At 40.2% G+C, this 15,635-nt stretch overlaps 1 protein-coding gene across 2 annotated transcripts in view; it reads left to right on the top strand.

Moving 5' to 3' along the window:
• The window catches only part of DENND5B (DENN/MADD domain containing 5B), a 234,482-nt gene that overhangs the window by 196,857 nt on the left and 21,990 nt on the right, over window positions 1-15,635 (top strand). For both annotated transcript variants that reach the window (XM_006895083.1, XM_006895082.1), the window contains 2 exons: window positions 8,921-9,049; window positions 10,892-11,013. In XM_006895083.1, the coding sequence (XP_006895145.1) occupies window positions 8,921-9,049; window positions 10,892-11,013 (251 nt within the window). The remainder of the gene's footprint in view (window positions 1-8,920; window positions 9,050-10,891; window positions 11,014-15,635) is intronic.

The following is a 15,635-nucleotide window of genomic DNA, read 5'->3' as shown; positions in this document are numbered from 1 at the left end:
CCAGGCTGCTCTTTGAAGGCAAGGATCCTGAGGCTTTGTCTGACATATTTTGGACATGTTCTAAGGTCCTTGGAGAGGGACATCCTGCTTGGGAGGGTGGAAGGACGGTGCAGGAGGGGATTGATTCAATGACTGGGGAAATCGGAATGGATGTATCGGAGATAGTGTGTTTGGCACAGTACAGAACAGAGTTTAGGGCTGTCATACATAGGGTCACTATGAGTCACAAGTGACTCGACGGCATGTAACAACAAACAACATATATACTCAAAAATAAAATAATTATCAATTAATTACTAGTGTGTAAAAACTGAGTAGAAATTTTGGCAAATGCAGTAAACCATTGTTGTTGTTTTTTAAGTACTGAAAAAATTTTAAATTAATGAAAGAAACCTGAGATGTGATATTGCATAATGTTGGAATTTTGCAAGTAAAGTCCACTTGGCCTGAATAAGTTCATAATAACATAGGCTTGTTGTTGTTTTTGTTGTTTTATACTGTCGAGTAGAGTATGACTCGTAGTGAATATATGAACAAGAGATTTGAACCCTGTCCTAGTCTGTGCCATCCTCATAATATCTGACAGACTTAAGCCCACTGATGCAGACCCTGTGTCAGTCCATCTCATTGAAGGTCTTTCTCTTTGGATGACCTTCCATCTTTCCTAGCATAATGTTCCTTCCCAAGGAATAGACTCTTCTAGCAACATGCCCAAGTATGTGAGACAACGCTTTGCCATCCTTACCTCTAAGAAGTACACTGGCTACACCATCTCCAAGACCTCCCTGTTTGTTTTTTTGGCAGTCTATGAGACATTCAGTACTCTTCTCCAACATTCAACTCAAAGGCATTGATTTTTCTTCTATCATCCTTTTTCATTGTCCAATTCTCAGCAGCATAGCAAGTGATTGAAAAGACCTTAGGCTGAATCAGGCATACCTTAGTCTTCAAACTGACATCCTTGCTCATCAGTACTTTGGAGAGGTCTCTGACCACAGACTTTACCAGTGCAGTATTTGGATTTATTGAACCTTGGTGCCAAGGCTGTTGATTGTGGATCCAAGTAAGATGAAGTCATTGACAACTTTAATCTTTTCTCCATTTGTAATGATGTTCCCCATTGGCCGAGTGGTGAAGATTTTTGTCATCTTGATGTTGATACGTAATCCATATTGAAAGCTGAAGACTTTGATTTTCTACAACATTGGTAGCTCAGAAGTAGTGAATATGGGCGTATGTCAACATAAATGCAATTTAGTGTGGCCATGGACAGCCTACCTTTGTATAAGGTAATCAGCTGAAAAAATTATATCCTGTGACACTTTATTTAACAGTTACTTTGACTCTCAGTTTTCAGTCTTGTGTTATAAATAAATATGAAAAAGATCTCTGTGTTTCCCAAAGTCATGGTTTTGCCACACAGTGTTGTTGCGAGTGCCTTCAAGTCAACCAGGCTCATAACCACCCAGTGTCTCGCAGACTAAGCTTTTCATAATTTTGTGCCATCACACAATCTCTGCTGTGCTTAAACAAACTAGGTTTGGTTTCAATCCATCTTGTTGAAGGTATTCTCTTTTGCTGACTTTTTACTTTTCCAAGTATATTATCCTCTTCCATGGACTGAAAAAATATGCCCTAAAGTAAGAGAAGCAAAATCTCACCATCTCTGCTTGTAAGTAGCTTTCTGGCCGAAGGTGTGGTCTGACCTTATTTCTACCAAGACAGATTTGCATGTTCTTTTGATCACTGATGGAATATTCAGTATTCTTCTTTAGCATTATAGTTAAGACATGTACCCCATAGTTACATAGACATGTCACACATGGTTAAAAGACTTATACTTAGGTTTTCCTTTTCCACATGCATGTGAAGCACATTAAAATAGTCTGACTGGGTTGGGCACACTTTGAGGACCTTTCAGACTTCTATCCTCAAAGTGGCGTCTTTGTTCTTTAGCACTGTAAAGAGAGGTCTTTGGTAACAGATTTGCCCAATGCTTTATGTTATTTGATGGCTCTCTTTTCTGGGAGATTTGAGTTCTCTGTCTACTCTAATCAAGTCATCCATGGAAAAGAGCAAGGTCACAGAAAGACAAGAAAGCCAGTTTATCATTTCGCTAACCTTGCCTCCTGCCCACGCACACACTGTTACTGAAGAGTCTCTCCCTGGAAGCCAGATAACATCAGAAGGGTGCTTGCTGTCCTCAGGATCAGAGCTTTAGAAGCCTGATACTTGCAGCTTAGCTCTGATGATCCTCTTGCTCATGACATTGATGGGATTAGCTCAGGAAAGACCTAGAGAAACACTCCAGTGTTTGCCACCTCTTTCTTTTCTCTGCTCCCATTCTGCCCCTTTAAGATGACTTTTGTACATTGTTGTCCTCAAGCACTATACCTTTATATCAAAGTCTCTCAGTGGACAGGCTTATTTCCCTTTTTCTAAGTTCTTAGCAAGTACTTCATTGTAGTTCTTAATTGCTACCAGATAATTGATGTCAATATTTTCCTTCAAGGAAAACACCCAGATGATTTCAAAACTCCCCACCCCACCCCAATAGAGTCAATTAAAACAAAGTAGTATTAGACTGTCTACCTCTGTGAGCCGGTTCCTCTGCTGCACATATCCCTCTGTTGGTACTTTCATCTTGCCAGGATTATCTCTTGAGGGAAAGACATTGTCAGTTTAGGGACTTTGAATCAAAGAGTCTTGGCACTGGATTGCTTAGCACTTGGCCTTAGCCCAGGACAGATACACAGAAAGACTATCTCCTTTATCTTGATCTCTCACCCAGATGGTTCTCCATGGCCTTCCTAGATGCCATATATCACCGAACCGTCTATTAGAGGATTCCTTTCCAAGCAGAAAGTCTGGAGACAGTAAATAATTTCACGATCTATAAAACAAAATTTTCAACATAGGGTTGATAGTTATCTCCAGTTTCTTTCCAGAGTAACTTTTTGTTCTTAATAAGAAAAATGCTTTATTGGTGATTAGGGGCACAGTAGACATTAGTGAGCCAGGAGAATGTGAATACCATAACCAGAGTTCTGAATAAACAACCAGTGAATGAGGTGTCTGAGTAAATCCTGGGGAGAGTCTCTTTTTATTATGGAATAAATTATTAGAGAGTAAAATGGCTGTAGTGCCTTTACACTTTTTTAAATGTTCATATACTTGGGATAACTTAGCTTTATTCTTCACTAAAATTAAATTGCTATGATTGGCTTTGTGTATATGTGGGAAGAAATCTTTTTAAAAGCATGTTATGATATCACAGAACGTGAATAATTTAAATTTAAGATGGTTACTTTCTTACTTTTTCTAATAACTAATCCTTGGTGATACAATTCAATAAGTAGTTCAGTACTCAGGAAATACAAGTTCAAATTTAGACAATTTTACTGCATTAAGGAGAGATCATTTGGTTTCTAGGGAACAGAAAACTGTTCATGCTAGCTTTGCAAAAATGGAGATTTATAGGAAGCATGTGAGGTGTTTTGGAATTCAAAAAACAGGAATGGTGGCTGTGTCATGGATGAAATGAACATCCTTAATTCTTAAGCAGTTGGTGTCTTACTATAAAGAAAGATGAAGAATAATCCAGATCCAAAGTATACAGTCTTCCTGTCATTTTAATTTTCATTATCCTCTATACTCTGTTTCTTCCCTTTCTTTAGTAATACTGTATTGATGATCCCCTTTTGGATATTACTGTTTCGTTTGTTTTTGTTGTTGTTGTATACAGACAGAACTGATCCATTACTCCTCCCTCTGGGAGGAAATTGCCCATCCTCCATGGAGGAGCTGGTGGCCTTGAACCTCATGCCTTCAGGATTGCGGCACAGCTTTTTACCACTAGGCCGCCAGACCTTTCCCTTTACTCATCTTAATATGTGTCTTTTGTCTGTGTATTAAATTTTACTTCCCTCTTCCTCCTCCCTTTCTAACCCTGGTGCTCACCCAGGTATCATTCTAGCTGTTTGTAAACTTTTCCTTCACTTTTTGTAACAATCATCTTATACAGTATTTGCCGTTTATGACTGGTGAATCTCACTGACTATAGCATCCTCGTTAACAGTGTTTTCCAGAATTCTTTGTTGTTGTTTTTAATGTGTTGCATAATACCTCATTGTGTGCATATATTATAGCTTCTTCATTCATTCAAATCCTTGATCAACACTTGGTGGTTTCCGTCTTGTTGTTTTATAAATAATGCTGTCATGAACGTGGATTTCTTTGAGATCTATATCTTACAGTGGGCTTGCTGGGTCAGATGGTGTTTCCAGTCCCAACTTTCCAACCATCTTTGCGTGACTAGTATGAACCACACTAGGTCACAATGAATTCTTTATTTTACTTGATGTTGGATTCTATTGGCTAGGATTTTACTGAGATTTTTCTGCATCTATGTCCATGAGCGATATTGGTCTGTAATTTTTAATTATGTCCTTATCTAGCTTTGTTATCAAAATTATGCTTGTTTCATAGAATTCTAAAGTAGTTTGAGTAAAATTGGCATCAGGTCTTCTCTAAATGTCTGATGGAATTGACTGAGGAAGCCATCTGAACCGGGATTTTTTTTATCTGAAGTGGAGCCTTGCCCTTTGAGGTTATGGTGATACTTAAGAGTTTTTCTTCTGGGTTTGTGAACAAGAATCTTCTCTGAGAAGAGAGTGTGAGAACTGGGAAAAGAAGAATTGATTTAAAAAATAGATGGCATGTCTTTGTATTATTTCTGTGACTTTGATTGGATTACTTAGTCACCTTGTTTTCTCAGCATTAATGTATAATATGTTCTATTTAAAAGGTGCTTGTGATCATTGTAATTCTTGTTGTGTGCCGTGAAGTTGCCTGCAATCCATACCGACCCTGTGTACAGCAGATCTGAAGCCTGCCCTGTCCTCAGCCAGTCCCACTGACTCCAATACACCTACCCCTTCCCCCGCCCCCACCCCGCCACATTGCCCTAGTTACTGTATCAATCCATTTTATCTGAGGTCTTTCTCTCTTTCACTGTCCCTCCACCCTTCTGAGCTTGATGGCCTTTTCTAAGGATTGGCCCCTCCTGTCTGCATGCCCAAAGTATGTGAAATGGAGCTTCAAAATCCTAGCCTCCAAGGAGAAACTTGGTTTTACCCTTTTCAAGACAGACCTATTTGTTTTCTTGGTGGTTCATGATATGTTCAAGACTCTGCTCCAGCCCCACAACTCAAAGGAATCAATTCTTCATCTGTCCTCCTTAGTCACTATCCAGCTCTCTGAGGCAAAGCAAGTAATTGTGGAGACCCTGGCCTAGATCAGGTGAGCCTTAGTCTCTAGACTAACAGCGTTGCTTTTCAGTATTCTGGACAGTAGTGGATTTACCTAATGCAATTTGTTTTTTTATTTACTGACTTCTGGTGTTAAAGATTGTTGATTGTGGAGCCAAGCAAGTTAAAATTGATAACAACCTCAGTCTCTTCGCCATCCATCATGGTGCTTTCAGTTAGCCCAGTAGTGAGAATCTTTGTCTTCTTGGTGTTGAGCTTCAATTCATATTGAAGATTACAGTCCTTGACCTTCTGCATCAAGCACTTCAGGTCCTCCTCAGTTTCAGCAATCAGGGTTGCATCATCTGCATAATGTAGGTTGTTGACGAGTCTTCCTCCAATCCTGATGCCACGTTCTTCGTCATAAAGCCCCAAACTCCCGAATGATCTGTTCTGCATATAGAATGAAAAGGATGGAGACAGGCTGCAGCCCTGACGTACTCCCTTCCTGATTTTGAACCATGCATTGTTTTCCTGCTCTGTTCCGAGGACTGCTTCCTGGTCCAAGTATAGATTTTGCATAAGCACATTTAGCACATATATTTTTGTTTGTTGTTGTTATGTGCCGTGACCCTGTCTACAGCAGCCCTAAACTCTGCTCTGTCCTGTGCCAGTCACACTGTCTCAGATACAGCCATCCTGATTACCCCAGTCGTTGAATCAATCCGCCTCATAAAGGGCCTTCCCCTCCTGCACCATCCCTCCACCCTCCCAAGCATGATTTCCCTCTCCAACGACCAGTCTCTCCTTACAACATGTCCAAAGTATGTTAGACAAAGCCTCAGGATCCTTGTCTCCAAGGAGCAGCCCAGTTTAACCCTCTCCAGGAAGAACCTGTTTGTTTTCTTAGCAGTCCATGGTACCCTCAATACTCTTCTCCTGCACCATAGCTCAAAGGCATCAGTTCTACTTCTACCCTCCCTAGTCATTGTCCAACTCTCTGATGCAAAACAAGCAATTGCAAAGGCCATGGCCTGTATCTTTTAAGTTAAAAAAAACTTTATACTTGACTTAGATACAAATCAAATTAAGAAATCATTTCAACTACAACGTATATCCTTTCTTAAAAGTCTAATTTGGAAGTAATACTTGTATGATATGCTCAATACTATATTAATTACCTCTAAGAAATTATTTCAATTAAAAAAAATTGAAGTTATGTAATTACACAGCAGTTATTTTTCAGCTTTTTGCAGTTATGCTGTTTATTAGCAAGAATTACAATAATCTGCTGTGCAACCCAAAGCAAATATTTTTCATGTATTTGGATTTAAGTTTAATAAAGTATATTGTTTTATAGCATATATTTTTTTATTTTTTATTTTTGTGTGCGTGTACCGTCAAATCAGATCTGACTGGTACAGGAGGAGATTATCCCTCCTTCCCCGGCAGAGCATCTGTTGGATTCGAACCGTGCGCCTCTGGGATTGTAGTTGCAGCTCCTTGCCACTAGGCCACCAGAGCTCCCCTATAGCATATATTTTGATGTTATAGATTTATATAGCAACAGAATCACTAGCGTTCTTACTAGATTCGTTATACTAGTTGCTATGCAGGCACAAGGAAGGAAGCAGGGCTCCTGGAAGGTGCAGGGCTCCTGTTCCTCAGAGAGCTTATGTCAAGCTGAGGAAAAGATCTGGCAGGAAAGCATGACAAAAGTACTACTCAATCCATGATAAATGGCAAATTACCCTCTGGAAATTCATACACTCCAGAGATCATCAAAGGTTGTCATGGTCAAGAAAGCTGCTTAGAGGAATCTAGGATATCAGAGATTAATTGAATCAAATAGGAAACTAAAAGAAAGTACTTCAGGTAATGAAGCCATTAAATCAGCTTTCATGAAGTGTTGTATTTTTGTTGTTGTTGTTGTTGTTGATGTTGAGAAAATAGATTAAAACTAGTTCATTTTAAATAGTTTTAAGAAGTAGAAGAATGCTAGCCTTTGCAGTTCCGGCTATATCCTATCAGATGTTGGAATGATATTAAGGAGACAATATTGTGCATATTTATTTCCTGAATACTTAGGGACCGTTATACATAAAAAAAAATTATAAAGCCTCAGTAGATTCATCTTTAATTAATACACTTTGATTCTTCAAGGTATTCCAGAAGCCTGCCATTCTATTCACAGAAGTCTCTGATAAATACTGTTGAATGTTAAATGTTTGATTGATACAGCTTTTTTCCTCACATGATCATATGTAATAGTATTAGCCCTTTGAAATAGAAAGTCTGTCATGCTCTATCAGAAAAACCTTAGAAGTGTGATGTGGTTGGGGAAGCCTGAAAAAAATGGCAGTAGAATTTTTTCTTCTCATTTGAGCTTTCTCTTAAGCCATACATTAGTGTGCCTCTGTGATATAATGCTTTGTGCTTTGTTTCTCAAGGGTGTTGGATCACACAGCAGCAATGATGGTTGATGGTCTCAATTTTCAGAGCCAGAGATTTGGAGAAGAGACAGAGTATGAGAGAATGGGTTACATACAGAGAAGAATTTATGTGTTTTGCAGGAAAGATGTTCTTTAATCAGAATACTCCCAATCAGCAAAGAAAAAGGGTTGTTGGAGTATTTGGTAGAGCCAGGATGAGTCATTTCTGATACTTTAAAAAAAAATCCAAAGAGGGATGGTGGATCACAAAAACTGTGTGACTCACTGTAGTGATTTTACAATCATCCCTGCCCTTCTTGCCTGTTCCTTTTCCTTTAGGAGGAAAATTTTTAAAAATCATTTAGAAAGATAACATTTGTTTTTGCTGGCTATAACACTGACATCTACACATTTGCACAGCATAGAAATTTCTACCTATTTATAACATTCAAGAGAGTTCAGCCATACTGTTTTGGGGGTGATTGGTTTTGTTTTGTTTTTAATAGCCAGACAACTTTCTCAGTGTTTGTAATGTTTAGCAATATTTAATTTACCAATGCAGTAGTGAAGCTTGTCCTCTCCATTGATTGGCCCAGGCTGTATGATTTCATATTGTCCATGTATTGGCTAGGATTACTTGGAAGATATTTCATTGCTTTAAAGTGTAGCAGATACTTAACTATAGAACAAGTACTTTGAGTAAGAATTTCAGTATCCAGCCTACTTTATTTTTTTATTGTTTTATTTTTATTTTCCTTATCATCAGTTAGGTGTTAGCTTACAGAAATGTCAGTGGGCTAATAATAGGGACCTAAAGCTTGAAAGAGGGAGCTCTGGTGGCCTAGTGGCTGCCAATCCAAAGGCAAGTGGTTCAAATCCACCATCTATGCACAGGGAGAAAGATGAGCAGTCAGTCTCCTTCCCAAGGGTTGACAGTCTCTGAAAACACGCTGGTGTGGTCGGCTGTTTGTCATTTCTAACTTGAAGATGCTTAACAAAACTTGAAAGAATGTGTGTTACATGCTTATCTTAGAACTTTGCTTATATACTTGTGGGGCAAAACATAATTTAATTTGATTAAGACATAATCTTCTGAAGGTTTCATCTGCATAAATTTCTATTATCCACTGCTGCTGTTAAGGAGAAAAGGTCTCTGCTACCAGGTCCTAGAACCCTGGTTGGTTTTAGTTTATGATTAACCTTAGGATTTACATCTTTACTGTCACTTCTGTTCTCTAGGCACATTCAGAACATGAGTGAGATCAAGACAGATGTCGGACGAGCCCGGGCATGGATAAGATTATCTCTAGAAAAGAAGCTCTTGTCCCAGCATCTCAAGCAGTTGCTCTCTAACCAACCACTCACCAAGTAAGAGATTGCCTCTTGATGCCTTTCTGCTTCAGCGACCTGTGCGCTTGCAGAGCACATTGTATAAAATGACAGAAACGGGCTGCTTCAGTCTGAACTGCTGATTGCTGAACACATGCGTTCTTCCCTAACAGGCGTGGGAGTTCAGAAACCATGTCTTGACATAATACTTGATAATATCTGAGAAGTCACATTTCACTGCCAAAGGCCAAATTGTTCCCTTTAATTGGGAGTAGGGGAAAAGTTAACTGATCCGCACAAGCTAACAGTAACACTTAGAAGATATGTTGAATCATATAAAAAGTCTTATATTACAAAGATTATAGTAAAACCATGGAGTAGAAAAAAAATTAAAAATGAACAACTTCCTCAGAGAGTTGCCAATCCTTATACTCATTCGCTTGAAGTCAGGAAAGAAATAAATTATATACCAGTGAATTGACAACCTTTTTGATGATTTCTCTTCATTCTGACAGGAAATCCTGTTATATAAAATGCATCATACAGCTGATATGTACACTCAAGCTAATTGGGAGGCTTTGTGTTCTCAAGGCAAAAGAATGCAAAGAATTCAACAGAGGCCACAAACATTGCCATGTGTTGAAATCTTACCACAGTGGCCCAATGCTTTGTGTAATTTTGCATTTGTAGATATCATCCTAAGATTACTTACTCTAGAGCATTTTAAGATAAGCATTGATATATAGTGATTAAGTCTCATAAAGAATAGCCCCTTAAAATGGACTTAACTTTCCAGTTATAAAAATCATGCATGTCCATTATAGAACGAAGAAATACATTGTAATTATTTACAACCCTACCATGTAAAGCAGAATACTTAATATTTTACATGGGCTTTTTTCCCTTCTGTACTTTCTCAGACATGTGTTCTTTAAGTTGGAATTATATTTAAAATTCACTGTCATTCTATTTTAGGTTAATATTTCACATAAACATTTCTTTATATCTTAAGATTTCAAGCTTTGAAGTCAGAATGCCTGTGATCAAATACACCCACTCCTTACTTACTGACAGGGTTAGGTCCCCAAGACTAGGTTTTTATGCAGAATCAGTGTTATATAAGGAGAAAGACACAGAAGTGAGTCCCAGAGCTGAGCCCTCAGAACTGCTGCAGTGAGCCTGCAGGCCCTGTCAAGAGTAGCCCTGTGGCCCTGGAGCTGGATTAGAGATGCAGTTAGCTGCTCTGTGGCTCTTGCAGCTGGTGGGGCAGGGGTTAAGATAACAGGGAGGGTTACTGCCCATGCTCGTGCTCCTTGGTAGCTGCCCTGTCTGCAGCCCCAATCACACGCCTCGACCCTAAATCCCAAGAAAAAGAGTCCTGCAGTGTGCTGCTGGCCTTAAAGGACTTGGAATCCAAGGCCAAGAGCTCGGAGGTGACCGTTGTTGAGAAGAAGAGCTCAGCCACCCAGATTGTGGAAGAGGAACTCCTTGGCTTTGGCTGCAGGCCCCAGATCATCCCGCCCCTCCCCGACCCTGACCCCAACTCTTCCCACTCTGGGGCTTGGTCCTTCCAGGGGGCTTGAGAAGAGGGAAGCAGCAGCAATAGTCTCCCCCCCACCTCCTATTGCTGGAGCTCTCCAGGGGCTCCCTCAAAATCTAACTTAGGCACCTTTTTAGCATAAAGAACTGTAGTGATGGCTGCAGCTGTGGAGATAGGGCCAGGAAAAAGCCTTCTGGAGAGCTAGCTGCTTCACCCGTGAGCCTGACAGACATGGGTAGATGGAAGGTCTGTGAGCTGGAACTGAGATAGAAACTCAGGTTACTATTGCAAAATAGTCAGAGATTAGATTAAAAAATTACACTTCTCTTATTCTTTCCTAGGAAGCTTTATAAGCGATACGCATTTCTACGTTGTGAAGAAGAAAGAGAGCAGTTTCTTTACCATCTGCTCTCCCTCAATGCTGTGGACTACTTCTGCTTCACCAGCGTGTTCACCACCATCAGTAAGTCTGGAAAATTGATCTGTTAACTGAAGCGTTAACTCTCAAGTGACTAGTAAAGTAAGAGTTTATATTTTTAACAATGAGTCATCCCAGAGTGCAGGGAGGTCAGCATTCTGTGCACCGCCCAGCTCTCCATTTAGAGATGAAGATCATGTTCCAGCTGCTGGGTGCTTCCAGAAGACATCCCCTGGGGAGGGGGTTCAGCCTCACTGAAGAAGCTCCCTCACCTGAGGTGATGCGCTTTTCAAGGCGCAGCCAGTGCCGGGTTATGATGGATGGAAGAGCCCCGTCGTGGTGCCTGCTGAGAATGCATCATGGCATCTCCCTGCTTCCTTCCTCCTGTTAACCCCAGGAGCACTCTAATACACATCCTGCATGCTCACCTCTGACTCAGAGTCTGCTTCCTGAGAAACTCAGCCTGTCAGAGGAAGTACATCCTAAGATGAAAAGAAATATCTTACTACAAGTACCCCAGTAGCAAGTGTGGAACACATAGATTCAAGGAATCACTGTAGGGCTGTAGTAAACATCACTTAAACTTGGATGATTTAGAGAGATGTCAGGATCTTTCTGGACATTGTAGATCTGTCCTGCAGATAGTGGTGTAATTATTTTTCTATTAAATTTCATGAAAGTTTACAGAGACTTAAGGTTTCCCGTCACTCATTGTTGCAATTTTCTCTCTGCCCACTCCCTCCCCCGCCCCAAATCACTCTTCTTGAAAAGAAAAAGAAAAACTCTTTCATTGTTATGCAGTCCCTCCCCCCAAGTCCACTCCACCGTGCAGCCTTCACTCTGGACTTCTATAATGACAAGAATATACATTCATATATCCCCTTTAAACAGCTCTCTCCCTCATGTGTTTCAATACAATATTCATCATTCCTCCCCTCCTTTTCTGTCTTCCCTCAACCCTGATGTCAGTCCCGTTTTACAACAGTGGCACTATGCAATATGTGTTTCTTTGTGACTGAGATCCTTCACTCAGCATAATGTCCTACAGGGTCACCCATTTTGCATAATATTTCATGAGTTACTTGTTTTTCAATGCTGAATAGTATTCCATTGTGTGACTATACCGCAGCTTCTCTATCCATTCGTTTGTTGATGGAAACTTGGGTTGTTTCCACTGGTGCAATTTTTAAGCATTGGGTTGCTCACCAAAGGTTGGGAGTCGAGCCCTCCACCTACTCCCTGGCAGAAAAGCAGCCTTGTAAACTTGTTCGGGCAGCTCTACTCTGTCACATAGAGTTCCTCCAAGTCAGAATCAACTTGACAGCACACACGTGCTTACTAAGGGTGCATTATTGACGGAATGTTAAATGATAGCATTTCTTTTGTTCTCCTTTTCTGCTTGTTTACAGTGGTCCCCTGTCCCTTCCTTGGTGAGTTTTATTACCCTTTATGAATGGTGTAAGCGTAAGTATCAGAAGCTTGAAAAAATAGTGGTTGAACAAATCTCATAGTTTTGTTATCTGTTAGTGAGAGTTCTGGAGGTGAACAGTTCGCAGGGCCAGCATGTGCCCTGTTGGCTACCTTGGTAAGTGTCCCTCAGCTCGTCATCATAAGATAGCCACTCTCTCACTCCGGCTTCCAGCACAAGGAAGAGACAGCACCAAGGAGAAAGGGAGCCAGATCTATATTAGGAAAGCACAATTTCCAAGAAATCTCAGTTAATATCACTGAAATGCTGGCCAGAATCAGGTAGGGCTTGACTTTCCAGTCTTTGTAATAGAGGCAGATAAGACAGGGAGAATTGGTATGGATGTTAGACCAGGGGCCTAATTAAGATGTGGCAGATAAGACTCCACTGAGCAGTGACTGTTAACCATCACAGTTTCCTTCGTCAGCTGTGACATCATTCATCATGTTAAAAATGAACACTTTGGATTTGAGGGCCTTGATGCATCAAGGCAGACTTTACTCTTGATCTACTTAGAGAAAGAGAAGAAACGGGAAAAAATTCCTTTGAACACATCATAGACCAATTTTTTAAAAAATTTATTTTAGGGAGCTATGGTGGCCTAGTGGATGTACTGCAGTCCCAGAGATAGGCAGTTCGAATCCACCAGACACTCTTCTGGAGCAGGAGGGGCAGTCTTATCCTGTACCAGTCAGATCCAACTTGATGGTACACACACAAAAAAATAATAAAATGTAAAAAAAAAAAATATAAAAAAATTTCTTTTATACTGGTTTATTTATAAAGTTCATATACATTGTTTTTCACACCAGTTCTTTCCCATTTCCTTCACACACACCCCCATCAAATTGTGCAACCCTATGATTACCCCCACCTCCTCCCCTCCTCACCCCTCTGCTCCCACCCTACCCCTCCTTGGTTCCTCATACTCATTTTACAGTAATGGTTTTATACAGTATTTGTCCTTACAGGACTGAGTTAGTTCACTTAGCATAATGCTCTCCAGTTCCTCCCAAGTTAGGTAATAATTTACAAAATTATTTCTTCTGCATGCTGCGTAGCATCTCATTGTGTGAATGTACCATAATTTCTCAATCCATTCTATTGTGCTTGGACATTTTGGGCTGTTTCCGTGTTCTTGGGCTAGTAAATAATGATGCTATGAACATTGGTGTACAAGTCTCCATTTGTGCCTCAGTTCTCATTCTCTTGGAGTATATTCTAAGCAGTGGAATAGCAGGGACCTATGGAATTTTTATGTTCAGCTTTTTGAAGAAGCACCAAACTGCCTTCCAGAGTGGTTGTACCATTTTACAATACCACCAACAATGTGTAAAAGTTCCGTTCTCGCCACATTCTCTCCAACGTTTATTACTTGCTGTTCTGTTAAACTTTGCCACTGCTCTCATTGTGGTTTTGATTTGCATCTCTCTTATTGCCAGTGATTTTGAACATTTCTTCATGTGTCTCTTGGCCATCGAATATCTTCCTCTGTGAAAATTCTTTCCATATCTTTTGCCAATTTTGTAATTGTGTGGTCTTGTGGAGGTCTTTACGATTCTGTAAGTTTTTTATATGAGACCCTTACCTGAAATGGTATTGCCAACTGTTTTTACCCAGACAGTGGGTTTTCTTTTCACATTAGAAAATGTTTTTTATGTGCACAGATACTTAATCTTCAAAAGGTCCCATTCATTAATTTTATCCTCTCCAGATTGTGCATTTCTGGCTGTATTTTGAAGTCTCTTTATACCATAGACTAGCCTATCTAAGCTTGATCCCAGTTTGTCTCTGATGAACTTTATGGTTTAGGGCTTTACTTCTAGGTCTCTGATCCACCTTGAGTTGATTTTTGTGTATGTTATGAGATGTGGATCCTTTTTCAGCTTTCTGCAGGAAGCAGTCCACTTATGCTGGTACCATTTGCTGAAGAGGTTGTCATAGCCCCATTTGATAGGTTTTATTTCCTTGTCAAATATCAGTTGACCATAGATAGCTGAGTCTATTGTTGGATTCTCAATTCTGTCCCATTGGTCTATATGTGCCTGTCATTGTACCAGCACCATGCTGTTTTGGTTCCTAACACTGTGTAGTAGGTTTTGAGGTCAGGAGCTCTATGCTTCCGACTTCATTTTTGCTTTTCAGAAGTGTTTTGCTTCAATCTAGTAGACCAGTTTAGTACAGTGGCAGTATATAAGGTCAATATCCAAAAATCAATGGGATTCCTCTACAGTAACAAAGACAACTCAGAGAAGGAAATCAAGAAAACAACACCATTTACAGTGTTGTTGTTGTTTGTTGTTATGTGCCATCGAGTCACTTGCGACCCATAGCAACCGTATGTCCAACAGCATTAAATCTTACTCTATCCTGTGCCAATCTTACTGTCTCTGATACACCTACCCCAATTACCCCAGTCACTGAATCAGTCCATCTCATTGAGTGTCTCCCTCTCCTGCGCTGTCCTTCTACCCTCTCAAGCATGACATTCCTTTCCAAGGACTGATCTCGCCTTGCAACATGTTCAGAGTATGTCAGACAAAGCTTCAGAATCCTTGCCTCCAAGGAGCAGCCTGGCTTCACTCTCTCCAGGACAAATATTTTTGTTCTCCTAGCAGTCCATGGTATATTCAATACTCTTCTCCAGCACCACAGCTCAAAGGCATCAATTCTCCTTCTATCATCCCTGTCATTGTCCAGCTTTCTGATGCATAGCAAGTAATTGCGAAGACCATGGTCTGTATCAGGCGTACCTCAGTCTCCAGACTAACATCATTGCTCTCCAGTATTTTGGAGAGGTCTCTGACAGCAGGCTTTCCCAATGCAATTCATCTTTTAAATTCCTGGCTGCTGGTACCAAGAGTGTTGATTGTAGAGCCAAGCAAACAGAAGCTGTTAACAATCTCAGTCTCTTCACCATCTATCATGAACCTAACTAGAATACAAAAGACCTATACAAAGAAACCTACAGACCATTTCTGCAAGACACAATAAAAGACCCAAAGAAATAGAAACATGTGCCCTGTTCATTGATAGGAAAACTCAGTATTATGAAAATTACAACCCTACCAAAAGCACTGGAGCGCAGAGAAGCCAAAGCACAAGGAAGAATTCAAGATACTAAAGAGTTGAATAGAAGATTTCAAAAGGCAGCACAGGATGACAAAGTAAAATATTACAATGAAATGTGCAAGGAGTT

The sequence above is a fragment of the Elephantulus edwardii genome, unplaced genomic scaffold (genome assembly GCF_000299155.1).
Source record: "Elephantulus edwardii isolate Elephantulus edwardi_28Jun2011 unplaced genomic scaffold, EleEdw1.0 scaffold00157, whole genome shotgun sequence".
NCBI lineage: Eukaryota > Metazoa > Chordata > Mammalia > Macroscelidea > Macroscelididae > Elephantulus > Elephantulus edwardii.
Note: the sequence above shows the minus strand (reverse complement) of the source record. Positions and strands in the feature narration are given on the sequence as shown.